At 42.4% G+C, this 16,563-nt stretch overlaps 1 protein-coding gene across 3 annotated transcripts in view; it reads left to right on the plus strand.

The window, feature by feature from the left end:
* ascc3 (activating signal cointegrator 1 complex subunit 3) overlaps positions 1 to 16,563 on the plus strand; it is a 661,661-nt gene that overhangs the window by 451,681 nt on the left and 193,417 nt on the right. For all 3 annotated transcript variants that reach the window (XM_038799272.1, XM_038799274.1, XM_038799273.1), the window contains exons 27-30: positions 4,749 to 4,915; positions 8,036 to 8,181; positions 10,936 to 11,056; positions 13,270 to 13,412. In XM_038799272.1, coding sequence (XP_038655200.1) covers positions 4,749 to 4,915; positions 8,036 to 8,181; positions 10,936 to 11,056; positions 13,270 to 13,412 — 577 coding nt within the window. The remainder of the gene's footprint in view (positions 1 to 4,748; positions 4,916 to 8,035; positions 8,182 to 10,935; positions 11,057 to 13,269; positions 13,413 to 16,563) is intronic.

A 16,563-nucleotide genomic window follows, 5' to 3' on the forward strand; every position in this document is an offset into this window, starting at 1 on the left:
TGGTTAGTAAAACCTTTTCTATTAGCACAATTTTTTAAATGTTTAAAAGAGGGAGAAAGAATTTTTGGATAAGTGCTGGTTTGTTTTCTAGTCTAAGTTACCGAGGAATCAGCAACATGATTTGATGGCACATTGACGTAGGCTTTGAAGTGACTCCTCAGATCTCTCACTTGATCTTTCTAAGCTGCAGAGGATAATCTTATATTTGTGGTTACTTTGCATTGATCTAAATGTGGGCATATTCAAGTGTTCACCTCGCTGTAGTCCCTGAGTTTCTAGTATGACTCCAGCCTGACGTCAAGCTGCAGATGTTCCCAATGTTCAGAGGCATTGTTATGTCAGAAGAAAGCATCAACTTTATATACTTGTCTGGTTTGGCTCACTGGGCTAAATCGCTGGCTTTTAAAGCAGACCAAGCAGGCCAGCAGCACGATTCGATTCCCGTACCAGCCTTCCCGGACAGGTGCCGGAATGTGGCGACTAGGGGCTTTTCACAGTAACTTCATTGAAGCCTAGTTGTGACAATAAGTGATTTTCATTTCATTTCATTTCACTTAGGAGAACTGTAATTTAATTGACAAAGTAAAATTTAATCATTCATGCTGTATTTTGTGTCTTACAAATAACCTATCTATGAGATATGTTTATTGTATAGTAATTGTGGTTAATCGGATGCAGGAGGGGCATTACCTAGGGATTCATATGGGCTCATGTGGATAGAAATAGATCAGAGCTCTTTTCTCAAGTCCCACTCAAGAACTTGATGGCCTCGGAATGTACATTATTAATGGCCAAACAGGTTGATAATTCACCAGTAAATCCAGGAGGAAAGAGCAGGAGGGTCTCCTGGTCAGCTATACTTGCTGTGCAGTGGCAGCCTACAAAGAAACTTCCGACAACAGACTAGCAACCTATTCCAGCTCAAAAAAAGAGAAACAGACTAGAGCTGGGACTGAGTTAAGAAACATGTCAAGGAATGCCTATCTGTTCAAACAATGCTTATAAAAGTGTAATGATTGGCTCCAGTTCTATCCTTCACCACCTGGTTTTCTGGGAAATAGCATGTCAGCAGACAATGGTTGCCTCAAAGTGAAGATTGGAAACTGAGAAACAAAAATTCAAACACCAAACTAAAACTCTAGTAGCTATTCTGATATGACCAATGGATAAACCAACTGGATATGTGAACATGGGTTGCATCCATACTGAAGAGAAATCATGGAATAACCTTGGCATTGTTACTTTCTACAAGAAGCAAAATCAGAAGTTAAGTATTTTGTAAGATATGTGTCTATCATTTCGGTCGTGATAAAGGTTTGAACCTTCTATTAGAACTGTTGGATGAAATTGACAAGAAGGATGAACTGCAAAATGCCAATGATGCTTGGTCAGAATTTGATAGGTTTAGGAAAAAAGATGGTAATTCCCTGGACGAACATATCATGAACAGATCATATAGACGATTGATGAAATGCAATTTCGGAATATCTAGAATATCTAGCTAGCATTTAAATTGCTGGATTGTGCTGAGGTGTCTCATATGGATCTGAAACTGGTTCTAATTCCATTGTCCGGGAAAGAGATCCTGTTGGATCAGATGTCTGCTGCCTTTATTAAGGAATTCATGGGGACAAATGAGACATTCCATGGTGACACAGAAAGTAGAGGACTGAATGATTGCTAAATTTCAAAAGAGTGCTGATACCGGGTGCGAGGATTCAAGATGGGCAGAATGAGGATGAAAACACCTTCAGCAGATCTGGCTATTATTGCAGAAGACAAAATAAGGGGCAAAAGGCCTCCCAAGAATCAGTTAATAGATGCTCCAAGTGTGTTTGAAATATTATTAATCAATTGACTTTACAAAGCAAAGAGGTTGGTTCTCGAAATGGCACATTATGCAGAGAATACTGAGGAAGAGGATGAAGATAATTACGAATCCGAACAAATTATACCAGTCACAAAGCATTTTAGTCCTGTGAGCAGTGTGTTTTTCACAGACTTCTTTAACCGTGGGATGCTAGATCGTGTTTGTTCCAGATAGTGCTAGATAGTACTTGAGCAGTATGTAGATCAGATTGGTTCAAATGTTATAGAGTTATAGAGATCAACAGCACAGCAAAGACCCTTCGGCCCATCACATCTGTGCTGGTCACGATCAACCACCTAAGTATTATAATTCCATTTTCCAGCACTTAGGCACAGATGTATGCCTTGGCATCGCAAGTGCACATCTAAATACCTCCTAAATGTTATGAGGGTCTCTGCCTCATCCACCCTTTCAGTCAGTGAGTTCCAGACTCCCACCGCCCTATGGGTGAAAATATTTTTCTTTGCAGTGACTTTGTAGTTAATAAGCAGTAAGGATTGATGTTAATTTTTTAAAATAAATATGTTTATTGAAGTTTACATTTTTGCACTGTACATGAGATGAACAAAACGGTTATTATTTACAATTTATATGCTGTACCTTTTCGGCAACTCCTCTCCATCCCCCACCCCTTTTCTAGGGTTCCCTCCTGACATTTCCTTGGGTCCCTCCCCTGTTGACACCCCCCCCCCTCATTCCTGTCTGCTTTCTGTGGCACTGGTGGTTCCCTTGCGTCCCCCTGCCCCCTCTCCCCTTTCTATCTATTGTTGGCTTCAAACAGGTCCAGGAACAGGCTAATGAATGGCCTCCACGCTTTGTAAAAGCCATCGTCCATCTCATGCGCAAGGCTAAGCCTCATGCAGTTTAAAGTGGTGTACAGGGCACACCTGACAAGAACCCGAATGAGCAGGTTCTTCCCGAAGGTGGAGGACAGGTGTGAATGGTGCCAGGGAGGCCCGGCCAACCACGGCCACATGTTCAGGGCATGCCCCAGGCTTGTCGTATTCTGGACAGCCTTCTTCGAGGCGATGTCCAAGGTTGTGGGGGTGAGGGTGGACCCATGCCTGACAGTGGCTATCTTCAGGGTATTGGACCAGCTAGAACTTCAATGGGAGGTGGGGCTGATGCCCTTGCCTTTGCTTCCCTAATTGTCCCCCCGGAGAATCCTGCTCAGCTGGTGATGAGCAGTATCATCCACAGCTGCAGACTGGCTGGTAGACCTATCGGAATTTCTCCATCCGGAGAACATCGGAATGTGGCAAAATTAAGATACATAATAGCACTACTTGCCTTAGATTTGGCAATGACAACACACTGAGGTCACCAAAGAAATTTACAATCCTATGTGAAATACCTGGAATAATCCACTATTTAAGTACTGATGTATTCTCTGATGATATGTCTGTGCTGTTGAGTAAATCTTCTATGAGAAAGGCACAAATGAAACTTGTCAGGGAGCACGATAAGACAATATTTGTGGAAAGTTACTGAATCTGCAGCTTACCCAGCAAGGACGTTATTGTACACATTTAACAAAATCTGGGGCTGGATTTGATAGCTGCAAATTAGGTAGTGACCACCCCCACCCACCCACCCCCACTGCCGTCCTTTTCCTGCAAACATAAAATAGGTCAGCAATGCATAGTCATCACACCAGTCTCCGAAAATACAGAAGGCAAGCAGATGCGGAAATTGGAAGCCTGCTGTTTTGAAATTGCTGAACTTGTTAACAATCCAATTGCAATTTTTCATTGCCCGCTGCATTTTTGGGGTGTCAGATGTGAACCGGTTTGGGAGTAATTTACAGCACCTATAACTAGGCAGCACAAGGGCTGAAGAAAAAACTTGCCACTGCGTCCATAGCAGAATATAGCAACAGATTCTGCCAGTGAAGGTAGCAACATCTCCCGGTTTTTAACTATTTAAAAAGCTTTTTGCAGCGTGGCATAATAAATAAAGAAAGATTGAGAGAGCAGGGGCCCTTTAGATTTATAACCATGACCGAGTTTCTACTAATGGCATAACCCCGCAGCCACATGACATCCCAGCCTAGGCTCCTGATTGGGCACAGAGCTCCCCTCTCTTTGCAATTCTATTGGCTCCTTCCCACCTGGCAACCACTAATTAGCCATATGATGCTTGATTTGATGAGCTGAGATGGCAGGAGCAAGCAGACCACTCATTCCATTCTCCAGAATTAACTGGGTTAATGAAAGCCATTAACTATCTGATTGTTTCACTAAAAAATGTGTAAATTGTCAGGGGCCCTAGAGGAGGAGCATCTCGCAATGTATAGAATCATCTTCTTACATTCTCTGCCTGACGGCAAGTCCGACCACAGCACCACAACCTCAACCATGGGTAGGCAAGGAAGGAAGTCCCAAATACGCCCCAGCCAGAAAAGGAATCTAATGCAATGCAGTTAGCACCAACCTGATCCACTGGTGATCGAGCCAACTGCCCGTGGTGTCAGAGTTGCCATAGCAAAGTATACTTTTACATCATATTGTCATCTGGAGCTATAGATAATGATGGTAGGATCTCCAATTTTCTTTCCACCTTGTGGCTGAGCAGCAATCTGTCCCTCTCTTACTTTTTGCCATTGCCATATGTTGGAAGGGTTTTAGGTTGATGAGTCTAATTTTTATTTGGGAGAGAAGAGAATCTGTTAGTTGTATATTAACCGAGTTTAAATGGGTGTAATTGTTAGGTTTTTACTTCAGTTCCTTTAAATCGGAACAGACGGAAGTGAGATTGGGTTAGGAAGTACATGTTTGAAATGTGGAACTCTGTAAACTTATAAAATTGTGTGAGGTTGATTGTCTCCAGTTCTGTCCTTCACATTTTGCTTTCTAAATAAGTGTTTGTCTATCTCTAGTGTAGTGGAATTAACTGGGGATGTGACTCCAGACATGAAAGCAATTACACAGGCCGACCTCATTGTCACAACCCCTGAGAAATGGGATGGCATCAGCAGAAGTTGGCAGAATAGGGGCTACGTCAAGAAGGTGTCAATCATCATTATAGATGAAATCCACTTGCTAGGTAAGCATTGAGTAATGTTAAATATGTTAATAAACATAATTTGATATTTTTTTTCCTTCTTTTCCTCCCAATTTTAATTGTTCCCCTTTTTTCCTTTTTCCTCCCAATTGTAATCCTGTCCTTCTTTCTAAAACGTAGGGATGAAAAATTACAGACATTTATGAGGCATCAATGGTGGAAATCCCCCATTTTAAGTAAAATGTTCTAACCTTTGGGTCTCGTACAAAGTAAGGGGTTTTAAAAAACAAACACAACTCTACTGTCAGTCAGTGAGAGCAGGAACTGACTGCAGAGTTGTGATTGGAGAAACAGTGAGAGCAGGAGAGGCAGAGATGACTCCCCATCCCTGATTCTGTCTTTCACATGCTCACTGCTGTAGTTCTTCCAATCACAGGTTCCTTCCTCCCTGCCCTTGCTCCTCCTCCAAAGACAGAATCAATAATTGCAGGAGCAACAAGGGTGGGAGGGAGGGAATCTGCAATAGGAGGATCTGGAACAGTTATTGTGCTCTCTGCTGCTGCCACCTGATAGGAGATTTTAGGCTATGCTGTCACCAATCATTTAATGACCTGATGCTCGACAGTCAGTCTGATTTGTTCAACATCCTCCACAAAGATGAAGACAAGAATCTGAATAAGAGAAAAAAGGAGGCAAGAAACCCAATGTGAGGATTGGGGTCCAGATCTAATAGTGTGGAAGCTCAGGTGGGGATCTGTACCAAGACGGAGATACCAGTCGGTCAGCAGAGATTATCACAGAATCACAAAAAAATGTTTTAATTTTTTGCTGGGACGTGGGTGTCGTATGCTGGACCAGCATTTGTTGCCCATCCCTAATTGCCCTGAGGGGCAGTTAAGAGTCAACCACGTTACTGTGGATCTTGAATCACATGTTGGCGAGACCAGGTAAGGATGGCAGATTTCCTTGCCTAAAGGACATTAGTGAACCTGATGGGTTTTTACAACAATTGACAATGGTTTAATGGTCATCATTAAACTTTTAATTCCATGTTTTTTTTTTACTGAATTCAAATTTCACCAGTGGCAGGATTTGAACCTTGGTTTCCAGAGCATCACTCAAGATCTCTAGTTGCCTAGTCCAGTAACAATACCACTATGCCATCACCTCCCCCTATAGTGTCGAAGGCAGCCACTGAACCAATCTAGTCTGCACCAATCCTCCAAAAGAGCAACGCAACCCAGGCCCACACCCCTGCCCTATCCCCACAACCCCATCTAACCTTTGGACACAAAGGGGCAGTTTAACATGGCCAGTCCACCTAACCTGCACATCTTTGGACTGGGAGGAAACTGAAGCACCTGGTGGAAACCCACGCAGACATTGGGAGAATGTGCAAACTCCACACAGTCATTCAAGGTCGGAATCGAACCTGGTGCCTGGTGCTGTGAGGCAACAGTGCTAATTGTCAATTTGAGAGAAAGTATCAAGGAACTAAGGAAAAATGGTATCCAGAGCTCCTCATGTTAACTGTTTTGCATGACTGGAACAAAATCGCCTTGTCCTCATAGGTGATTAACAGGGACCTTTTAGTTGGCAACCTTGGTTCGCAGGTACTTACAAAATGTTCCCCTTACAGAAACGTCCCTGCTTATAATGTATATACTCCAGTAAGGACATGTTCTGTTGACACTATGGACTTCATCCTATATTATAGGTATTAACTACATGAAAAGCTGAAGTGCTGAGGCCACTTTAGTGATTTTATATAAAAATATTGGTACAGTATTGCTGGAAATAGAAGATAAACAAAGGGAAAGCTATTACTCCATGAATTCCAAGTTCCAGGGCTGTCTATCTGGACCCCCTCCGTCCCGGACGTTCCCAGATAAGGATTTCATGGCAATTGTGAACAACTGCCCCACACTGGGAACCATCCAAAAGTGCAATTTAAATCGCAAACTTCAGATGGTCCCAACTGTGTCACATCAATAGTTACACAGAATCAGAAAATTAAAACCACTTCTAGCTTCTGGGTAATTATTGCAGTGACTTCCCCCAACCCCTCCCACAGGATGCGCGACTACCCCCATCCACTCCCCCTGCATTCCCACATGGGGGACCTCTTCCCACTCCTCCTCTGGGTCCTCCCCCAAGGGACTCTGCCTGACACCCCACAGGACTACCCCCCCCCTTCCCAACCCTCCGCAGACCACCCCCACCTCCGCGGGCACACGCAAAGCCGCATGGAATGCCCTAGAGGTACCTTTTCATTCACTTGAGGAAGGAGCAGTGCTCTGAAAGCTAGTGATTTGAAACAAACTTGTTGGACTTTAACCTGGTGTTGTAAGACTTATTACTGTGGGAAAACAGATCTACTCTTAGCAATTTGGCACAAAGATTTTCTTTTTTAATCCTTCCCCTCACTTTTTCTGTGGCAACTTTAAATTGATGCTCCTTTATCAGTGACCCCTCAGTCACGTGAAACAATTTTTGTCTATTCATCCTTCCAAAAGCTTTCACAATTGTAAAAGCTCTGTGTTAATGAATCTCTTAGCCTTCCCTATTCCAGGGGAAATAAGTTTTAGATATTCAATAGGTTTGGCACCATCTGTGGAGAGAAAAACAGAATTAACATTTCATCTCTGTGATCTTTCATCAGAATATTCTTTGTTTTCAATTCCCCTTTCAGCCTGAAAGTAAACAGCTCAACTAATTCCAACCTGCCACCTGTAACACCTTTCTGGGACTTTGGGAGCTACAGATTCTACTCATTGTAAACTCAGACTGCTGCCATTATTTCCCAGTGCAAATACTTTGCACTTCCTTCTCAGTAAAACAATCTAAACTTTCCTTTGATCACTAACAATCATACCACCCTGGCTTACTCTCGGGCACACTGTAAAACAGGTCACATGACGCCTTTAGTTTACCCTAAATTTAAAGCTATAGTCCCAAGATTATTATAACACAATTTCAACCCCAGCATATGGTTTTGTAAGCCATATACTACATGTAAACTGAATAATTATAACATTGCCATTGCTTCTGTTTAATGTATGGGAGTTTTCTATATCAGATTTTAAAAGGCCAATGTGTCTCTTGTAAAACAGACTTGGGCTTGAAAATAATGCAACAACTTAAAAATGTGTTTATTTTTAGGGGATGAAAGAGGTCCTGTGCTGGAGGTAATTGTGTCCAGAGCTAGTTTCATCTCATCTCATACAAATAGTCCTGTAAGGATAGTGGGGCTGTCCACTGCACTGGCAAATGCCAAGGACTTGGCTGACTGGTTAGGTATCCGACAGGTAAGAACAAATATTAGACCATGGGGAGCAATTACAGATCATGGCTAAATGTCAAATGGATTATGTGTGCCTGTGCACTTTGGGAGCACATATCATTAAATGGTACTTTGCAGAATCCAATCTGCGATTTGCAAGCTGTATTGACAGTGATGGAATGATGTGCCTGTCATCTATATCACTGATGGTGCATTTCGGTGAACAGTAGAGATGCATTTTTTGAGTAAGCACATGTATCCTTAAAACAAACTTCTATAATTCACTTCACATTTAACGCTAAACTGCCTTCTGTCACTTTAAAGCTTCTGTGGCATTGATTTTATTACCCCAAAGAAAACTGATAGCATAAATACTAAGGACATTAGGCCCTTGCTGCTTACAGTGTATTCCATTAATTGTGAATAGGCACAGCTTTTACAATCAATACTTGTTAAATGAAAATGTCATTATTGTACAAATGTAGACGTGAGATTACTGCAAAAATGGGATTTGCATTTAACAAAAATGCAAATTGCTGCCTTTGCCCAAACCCACACCTGTATCTGCCAAAATCTTTCCCCAGCTTTCCAGTATCTCAATATTTAATCTCACCCAACTTTTACTCTTCGTAAGTTCCAATTTGCCTGAAAACGTTGCCTGCATCTTGTGCTGCTCATCCATCATGGCAGAGCTCATTGACTTACATTGACTCCTTGTTGCTCCAGTGCATCAAGCTTAGAATGCTCACTGCTCTTTTCATTTCGTTCCACCGTATCTTTGTAACCTCTCAAAGGTCTCTCATCCCATTGTATATTTTTTCATTCTTTCATGAGAATAATGGCCACTTAAGGGCGTCATCCCACCCAGCCACAATTTTGACGACAGCAGGAGATGGTCAAGAGATGGGGGAATTGGGATGGGAGATGCCTTGGAAAGGGGAGAGGCACATGCCTTCATCTCCGGCATCCTTTCCAAGTTGGATTCTCCACCCCCCACCCCGGCCTCCCAGTCAAATAAGGAGGACTACAAGCTAAAACGGTCCTGCTCAACAACATTTCCATTAACATAAAACCTGAGAGCACAAAGATGGCACGGGGGTTTTTCAAAGTTAAATTTCACTGGCAGATATTTCACGTTACATTGGTTTCACTTTATTCATGTATGCATCACACACAAGATGTGTAATTTGTGGAGAATAGCTTAAGAGAGCTAAATGTACTTGCACACCACATAATTTTCACATATTGATGATCACAGGGGAGTTAGGGACATTACCTTTTTTGTGTAAGAAAGAACTTGATTTTTTTGTTCACTTTTTATTGAATATTCATGTTACTATCCAGTGTTGTACTGTACTCACCACTCTGTAGGACATGACTGAACTTGCAGACTCAGGTGGCCCTCCCTTCTATGCATTGTAAATAACATTGTCTGAGAACACTCTCAGCAGCGGTAATTGAAATGTAATAGGTGAACTCAAACCCTGTCAGGGCAGCACGGTAGCATAAGTGGCTTCACAGCACCAGGGTCCCAGGTTCGATTCTCCGCTGGGTCACTGTCTGTGTCGAGTCTGCACGTTCTCCCCATGTCTGCATGGGTTTCCTCCGGGTGCTCCGGAGGTTAGGAGGGGTTATTTGGTTACAGGGCTAGGGTGGAAGTGAGGGCTTAAGTGGGTCGGTGCAGACTCGATGGGCCAAATGGCCTCCTTCTGCATTGTATGTTCTATGACCCTGCCAGCCAACACCTTCAGGTGGACACACATTTGAACAGTACTGCCTTTTGTTTTTACCTTTACTGACTGTCCCCACCCCTACACCCCTCATAGTTCAGCAGGAGGTCAAGTCCTTATTCTTTACCCCACCCTCCTGGCCACCCAACTGCAGAACTACCTTCACCACTGGCTCATGCTTGCTGGTCCCATAAAAGCTACCATCCTCTTGCTCCCCTCCCCCGTGCTGTAGGGTTGGGAAAGCCGCTGCATGTGCACACAACAGCACTAAACTAACTGATGTGTGCAACCTACCAGCCTCGTACCAGCATACGGGAGGCTCCCGTAACAGCCTCCCCAAACAGGCGCCGGAATGTGGCGCCTAGGGGCTTTTCACAGTAACTTCATTTGAAGCCTACTTGTGACAATAAGCAATTTTCATTTTCATTCATTTAATTCACCTTTAAATGATCATGAACCGGGTGCCATGAGATTCTCGTGCCTGTTGACTTGAAGTTTTGCGCTAATGAGTATTCATGGCAGTCAAATGTATTACAAGTACGGACCTGACACAAACCGGCATGAGGCTCAACACACTGCAAACATATTACTGACTTTATCTCAACAGATCACCCACCATTGAGAAATTGAAGTTTCGCATCCTGCCTAATTAAGTCTGCATAACATGTTTTACCTTCTTGCAGGCTCCATAAATTGCCTACCCCATGATGCACACATGAATAAAGTGAAACCAATTCCTTTCCTAATCTAAAGACTTTAAGGACAATTATAGCACCTCAAATGCTACACCAATTGAAACCAAGTAACTCTGCACTAACTCTATGCTGAGGGCGAGTCCTTCTGGTCTCACAAGAGTTTAGTTATTTTAACATCCTGTATCCTTCTGCAGCAGCTTCAAAGAAATACCAGTCTGTTTATTGAGTTTATAGTCCTGTGTACTTTAGACTGAATGTCAAACTCTCCATCTTTCAAATCAAACAGTTGTACTTTGAAGCATATTTAAAATAATATGTATTAATGTGTTGTACTTCTTTTCCTGTTTAATTTAGAATGGATTGTTTAACTTTAGACCATCTGTACGTCCAGTTCCTCTTGAAGTTCACATTCATGGCTTCCCAGGCCAGCATTATTGCCCTCGCATGGCCAGTATGAACAAGCCAACATTCCAAGGTAAATTTTAGGATTTCAAACGTAGAAAAACAACCTTTAAATTGTTTAACCGTACTTATTTGGCTCTTTAGGGTGCACAATAGCATAGTGGTTTGCACTGTCGCTACACAGCACCAGGGTCCCAGGTTCAGTTCCCGGCTTGGGTCACTGTCTGTGTGGAGTCCGCACGTTCTCCCCGTGTCTGCGTGGGTTTCCTCCGGGTGCTCCGGTTTCCTCCCACAGTCCATAGATGTGCAGGTTAGGTGGATTGGCCATGCTAAATTGCCCTGAGTGTACAAAAAGGGTTGGATGGGGTTACTGGGTTATGGGGTGGGTTGGAGGTGTGGACTTAAGTGGGGTGCTCTTTCCAAGGGTCAGTGGAGACCTGATGGCCCGAATGGCCTCCTTGCTGCACTGTAAATTCTATGATTTATATTCTTGGTCATCTGTTACTATCGGACTAATTCAGATGGCGGTGTGAACTGATGAGTGCTATGTTGCACTGTTCTATGATTTGACTATGATGTGGAGATGCCGGCGTTGGACTGGGGTGAGCACAGTAAGAAGTCTTACAACATCAGGTTAAAGTCCAACAGGTTTGTTTCAAACACGAGCTTTCGGAGCACGGCTCCTGTAAGACTTCTTGTTGTAAGACTTCTTACTATGATTTGACTAGGCATGGGTTCCTTGATATCTGGTGAGTTTGTAATCAACACTTCATAGGAAAGCTTGAATGAGTCAGCATACGTGATATTGTTTTAATTAGATCTGTACTTTTAAGAGCAGATGATGTTTACAGGCTGACTGCATAAATGAGTGTCTATTATAAGAAGGAAAATATGGACTAAAAGCACCCACAAAACCTGAGGCTCTCCATACAATTGTTTCGACCATCAGGATTGAGTCACAATTAATGATCTCTCTGTACAATCCATGGCTCGTAGCACTTCATGAGACTTATTTTTCCAATTTCACAATAAAAATTAATTTGTTTGAGCTTGAAGTACTGAAGGAATGCAGTGTGTCATAATTGCTTTGAAACCTTGTGTTTCCTTTCGGATGTGTATTTTAAATTTTAAAAATTAGCGCTCATGATTTCCATGTGGCAGTGCGAATCACCACTCGCCTAATGTCGAATCCAATGAGTAATCCAATTTAAACTTTAAAGATCAACATGTAACACTTGCTAATATAGAATTTACAGTGCAGAAGGAGGCCATTTGGCCCATCGGGTCTACACCAGCCCTTGGAAAGAGCACCCTACTCAAGCCCACACCCCCATCCAATCCCAGTAACCCCACCCGACCTTTTTGGACACTAAGGGGCAATTTAGCATGGCCAATCCACCTATCCTACACATCCTCGGGCTGTGGGAGGAAACTGGAGCACCCGGAGGAAACCCAGGCAGACACGGGGAGAAAGTGCAAACTCCACACAGACTGTGACTCAAGCCTTGAAACTGGGACCCCGGAGCTGTGAAACAACTGTACTAACCACTGTGCTACCGTATTTTAAATTAAAAACAAAATTAGCGCTCGTAATGTCCACATCATAATTTCAGGGATAATTTAAAATTATCCCCAATATCATAAGTCAAACCAAGTTGAAGCCAAACCAAACCAAAACCTCCAACTTTCACCTCTGGTTGTCACCAGTTACAGCATGAAGAACTAACTGCAGTGATAGGGGTCTTAGCCAATTGTAAATAAAACATACCATGGCAATTTACAACCCCGTTGCTTTTTTAAAAAATAAATGCTGCCTGGATAGAATGCATATTGGCTAAATCAAGGAGGACAATGTTAGGTTGTAAAGAAACTGAAGATTTGATACTGAGATGTGTAAGTGACCATAATGTTTCGCTAACAAGCACTTATTAATTCCATTGAGAATACATTTGTATTGATAAAGTAATAGCTGAAAAAATAAATTCTCAAATGTTGTAACTATTGTGTTATCAAGTTGACAGTTGCAGATCATTTTAGGTCAGGCTAATTACAGCTGTGTGACTGAGCTAATTAGTTGTATGACATGAATGTGTGTATTGATTGTGTGAAGAAGGCCGGCCATGTCTCCTCAGATTAATTGCAAGCTGACAGTCGCAAAGTACTAAACATTAATGAACAATAAATCTGTCCCAGCCTATTCAACCACACCTGTTCCTAAATCACCAACAAGCCATTATATGTTGACATTTACAAATTGTTCAGATAGTTTATTATTTTTTTCAACAGCTATTCGGAGCCATTCCCCATCCAAGCCTGTGCTGATCTTTGTGTCATCCAGACGTCAGACTCGCCTCACAGCTTTGGATTTGATAGCTTTTCTAGCAGCAGAGGATGACCCTAAGCAGTGGCTGCACATGGATGAGCGAGAGGTACAGTCCTCAATCTGAAATGTGAATTGTTTTGCCCATTATTTTGTTTTTTCAGAAAGTTGAATTATTAATACCGATGTTTTCAAGGTGAGCAGTGAGAATGCACAGATTTTCCCTGTAAATATGCCTCTTGTTGTGTCGACACTGTTGAGGCATTGAGTGTACCCGCTATCTACATTCTGATACCAAACTCATCAATTTACAGAAGGGAGTTTGCTTATTCATCAATCATAGGTTAATAGTTTAACAATCAGAGTTTGATGTTCTTTAATATCATAACTCCATTCTTGTTTTCTTTTCTTTTATCAACCTATCCTAACTATCTGAAGTTTACAGTAAAATTTGTCGGGATGGTATTGGATATGCAGCACAATCCAGCAGTTTATTGAATTTAATATCAGTGGAAAACTGGAAAACAAAACAATAGCTATAAAAACTGTGTACTCATTTGACAAATCAACAGTTGCCAGCACCACTGGATTTTGCCAGAATATGTCTGCTGACATGTGTTCTTCAATTTTGTTTTACTTGAGGAGGTTTATGACACAGAAGGAAGCCATTCAGCCCATTGTGTCTATGCCAGCCAAACTCCAGTCCAATCTCATCTTCTAGGTCTTGGTTTCCATCCCTGTAGGTTACAGTACCTCAAACCCTCAAGGGCATATCCAAGTCTGTTTCAAATGCAATAAGGATTCTTCCTCTACCACCCGTTTGGTTCCAACCCCAACTCGTCTCTGGGCAGAAAAATTATCCCTTAAATTTCCTGTAATCCTACTGCCAATTATTTTAAATCTATGGTATTGAATTCTTTGCAAATGGAAACAGGTTTTTCCTATCTGGACCCCTCAATTTTACACTACCTTAATTAAATCCCTCCTCTGTCCCTTCTGTTAACAAAGAAAACAACTTGGTGAAGAGTGGGTGGAACGGCTCCCCGCTTTTCCCATTCCTTGTTTGACCACAACAGGTGTTTTAAAACAGGATGTGCATACCCATTCAGTGAGGGTTTAACCGTTTACCTGCTGCAACTGTAAAAGACATACAAACACAAATTCCTTGTTCTGTGAAAAGAGAATGGTATTTATGGTGCTTAACCCGGTCAAATAAAAATAACTAAAATTTGCTCTTGACTTTCACACACGCATGCACTCTAGGTTCTCAAACACACTTAAAGATATACAGATTTTGTAAACTGATGATTTGGATGGTTTCATGCTGAGCTCAATGGTTCCTCATGATTTAGCATTCAAGTATGTTGACAGATGATTTAGATTTATTCTTGGGGAGTCAGCAGCTGCTAAGATGATGCTTAAAGCACTGCCTGCGCCATGTGGATGGTCAAACAGCAGACAGGGCTGAGACTTGCAGGCTGGCTGGAGAGAGAGAGAGTGTTCCAGTCAGGGGTCCTGCTTCTTCAATGTTGATTCTGTTTCTGTTCTGTGGCCTGGAGAAAAGGAGTTTTCGGAAACACAAAAGAGGGTCAGTTGACTTGTCACATGATCTTACATCTCCAACTGACCAGCGACCCAAACATGATCATGGCTAGTGAATTCCTGGTGCATGGATTAGATTAAGGCTGGAAGGGTCTTCTCTCAGCCAGAATCTATTGTCTGCAGTGATTATGTCTAGTGGTTTGTTCCTCACCCAGGTGCTGTCTGGATGTTCTATGAATGGGTCAGGGGTTGTAGCTCATTCACATTCATCTAAGGTGGTTATCTTTGATGGGTTCTTGCAGACAGGTTTACTCCATTTTAATGCTTTTGGAATTTTGTGAGGTAGTCATGCAAATCTCTGGTCCTCTTAGAAATTCCTGTTTCAAACCACTGGAATGGTGTTTCAATCCTGTAAAATTCATGAGGACATAAGAACAAGAGCAGAAGTAGGCTATCTGCCCCTCGAGCCTGCTACGCCATTCAATAAGATCATGTGCACTCAGCTCCTCTTACCTGCCCGCTCACCATAACCTTTAATTCCATTACTCTCCAAAAATCTATCTATCTTTCCCTCAAATACATTTAATGAGGTACCCTCAACTGCTTCACGGGGCAGGGAATTCCACAGATTCACAATCAATGGTTTTCAGCCAGTAATGACATGGTCATTTTTTACTACAAAGAATGGCTTTACAACATTCAGCTTACCTAATCCTTCCTATCATAGAATTTACAGTGCAGAAGGAGGCCACTTGCAGTAACAAAAAGGTTAGACAAAGGAGAACCAGTGGTAAGATTTTAGAGTCTGTTATTAAAGATGAGATAGCGAAGCACTTGGAAGTGCATGGTAAAATAGGACTGAGTCAGCATGGCTTTGTCAGAGGGAGGTCGTGTCTGACAAATCTGTTAGAGTTCTTCGAGGAGGTAATAAGCAAGTTAGACAAAGGAGAACCAGTGGACGTGATTTATTTACATTTCCAGAAGGCCTTTGACAAGATGCCACATGGGGAATGTTAAATAAGTTAAGAGCTCATGGTGTTCAGGGTAAGATCCTGGCATGGATAGAGGATTGGCTGACTGGCAGAAGGCAGAGAGTGTGAATAAAGGGGTCTTTTTCAGGATGGCAGCCGGTGACTGGTGGTATGCCTCAGGGGTGTGTGCTGGGACCACAACTTTTTACAATATATATTAATGATCAGGAGGAAGGTACTGAAGGCACTGTTGCTAAGTTTGCAGATGATACAAAGATATGCAGAGGGACAGGTAGTATTGAGGAAGCAAGGGGGCTGCAGAAGGACTTGGAAAAACTAGGAGAGTGGGCAATGAAGTGGCAAATGAAATACAATGTGGAAAAGTGTGAGGTTATGCACTTTGTAAGGAGGAATCTAGGCATAGGCTATTTTCTAAATGGGGAAATGCTTTGGAAAGCAGAACCACAAAGGGACTTGGGAGTCCTTGTTCGCGATTCTCTTCAGGTTAATGTGCAGGTTCAGTCGGCAGTTAAGAAGGCAAATGCAATGTCAGCATTCATGTCAAGAGAGCTAGAATACAAGACAAGGGATGTACTTCTGAGACTGTATAAGACTCTGGTCAGACCTCATTTGGAGTATTTGTGAGCAGTTTTGGGCCCCGTATCTAAGGAAGGATGTGCTGGCCTTGGAAAGGGTCCAGAGGAGGTTCACAGGAATGATCCCTGAGATGAATAACTTGTCGTATGA

This window comes from Scyliorhinus canicula, chromosome 6 (assembly GCF_902713615.1).
Source record: "Scyliorhinus canicula chromosome 6, sScyCan1.1, whole genome shotgun sequence".
Classification (NCBI taxonomy): Eukaryota; Metazoa; Chordata; class Chondrichthyes; order Carcharhiniformes; family Scyliorhinidae; genus Scyliorhinus; species Scyliorhinus canicula.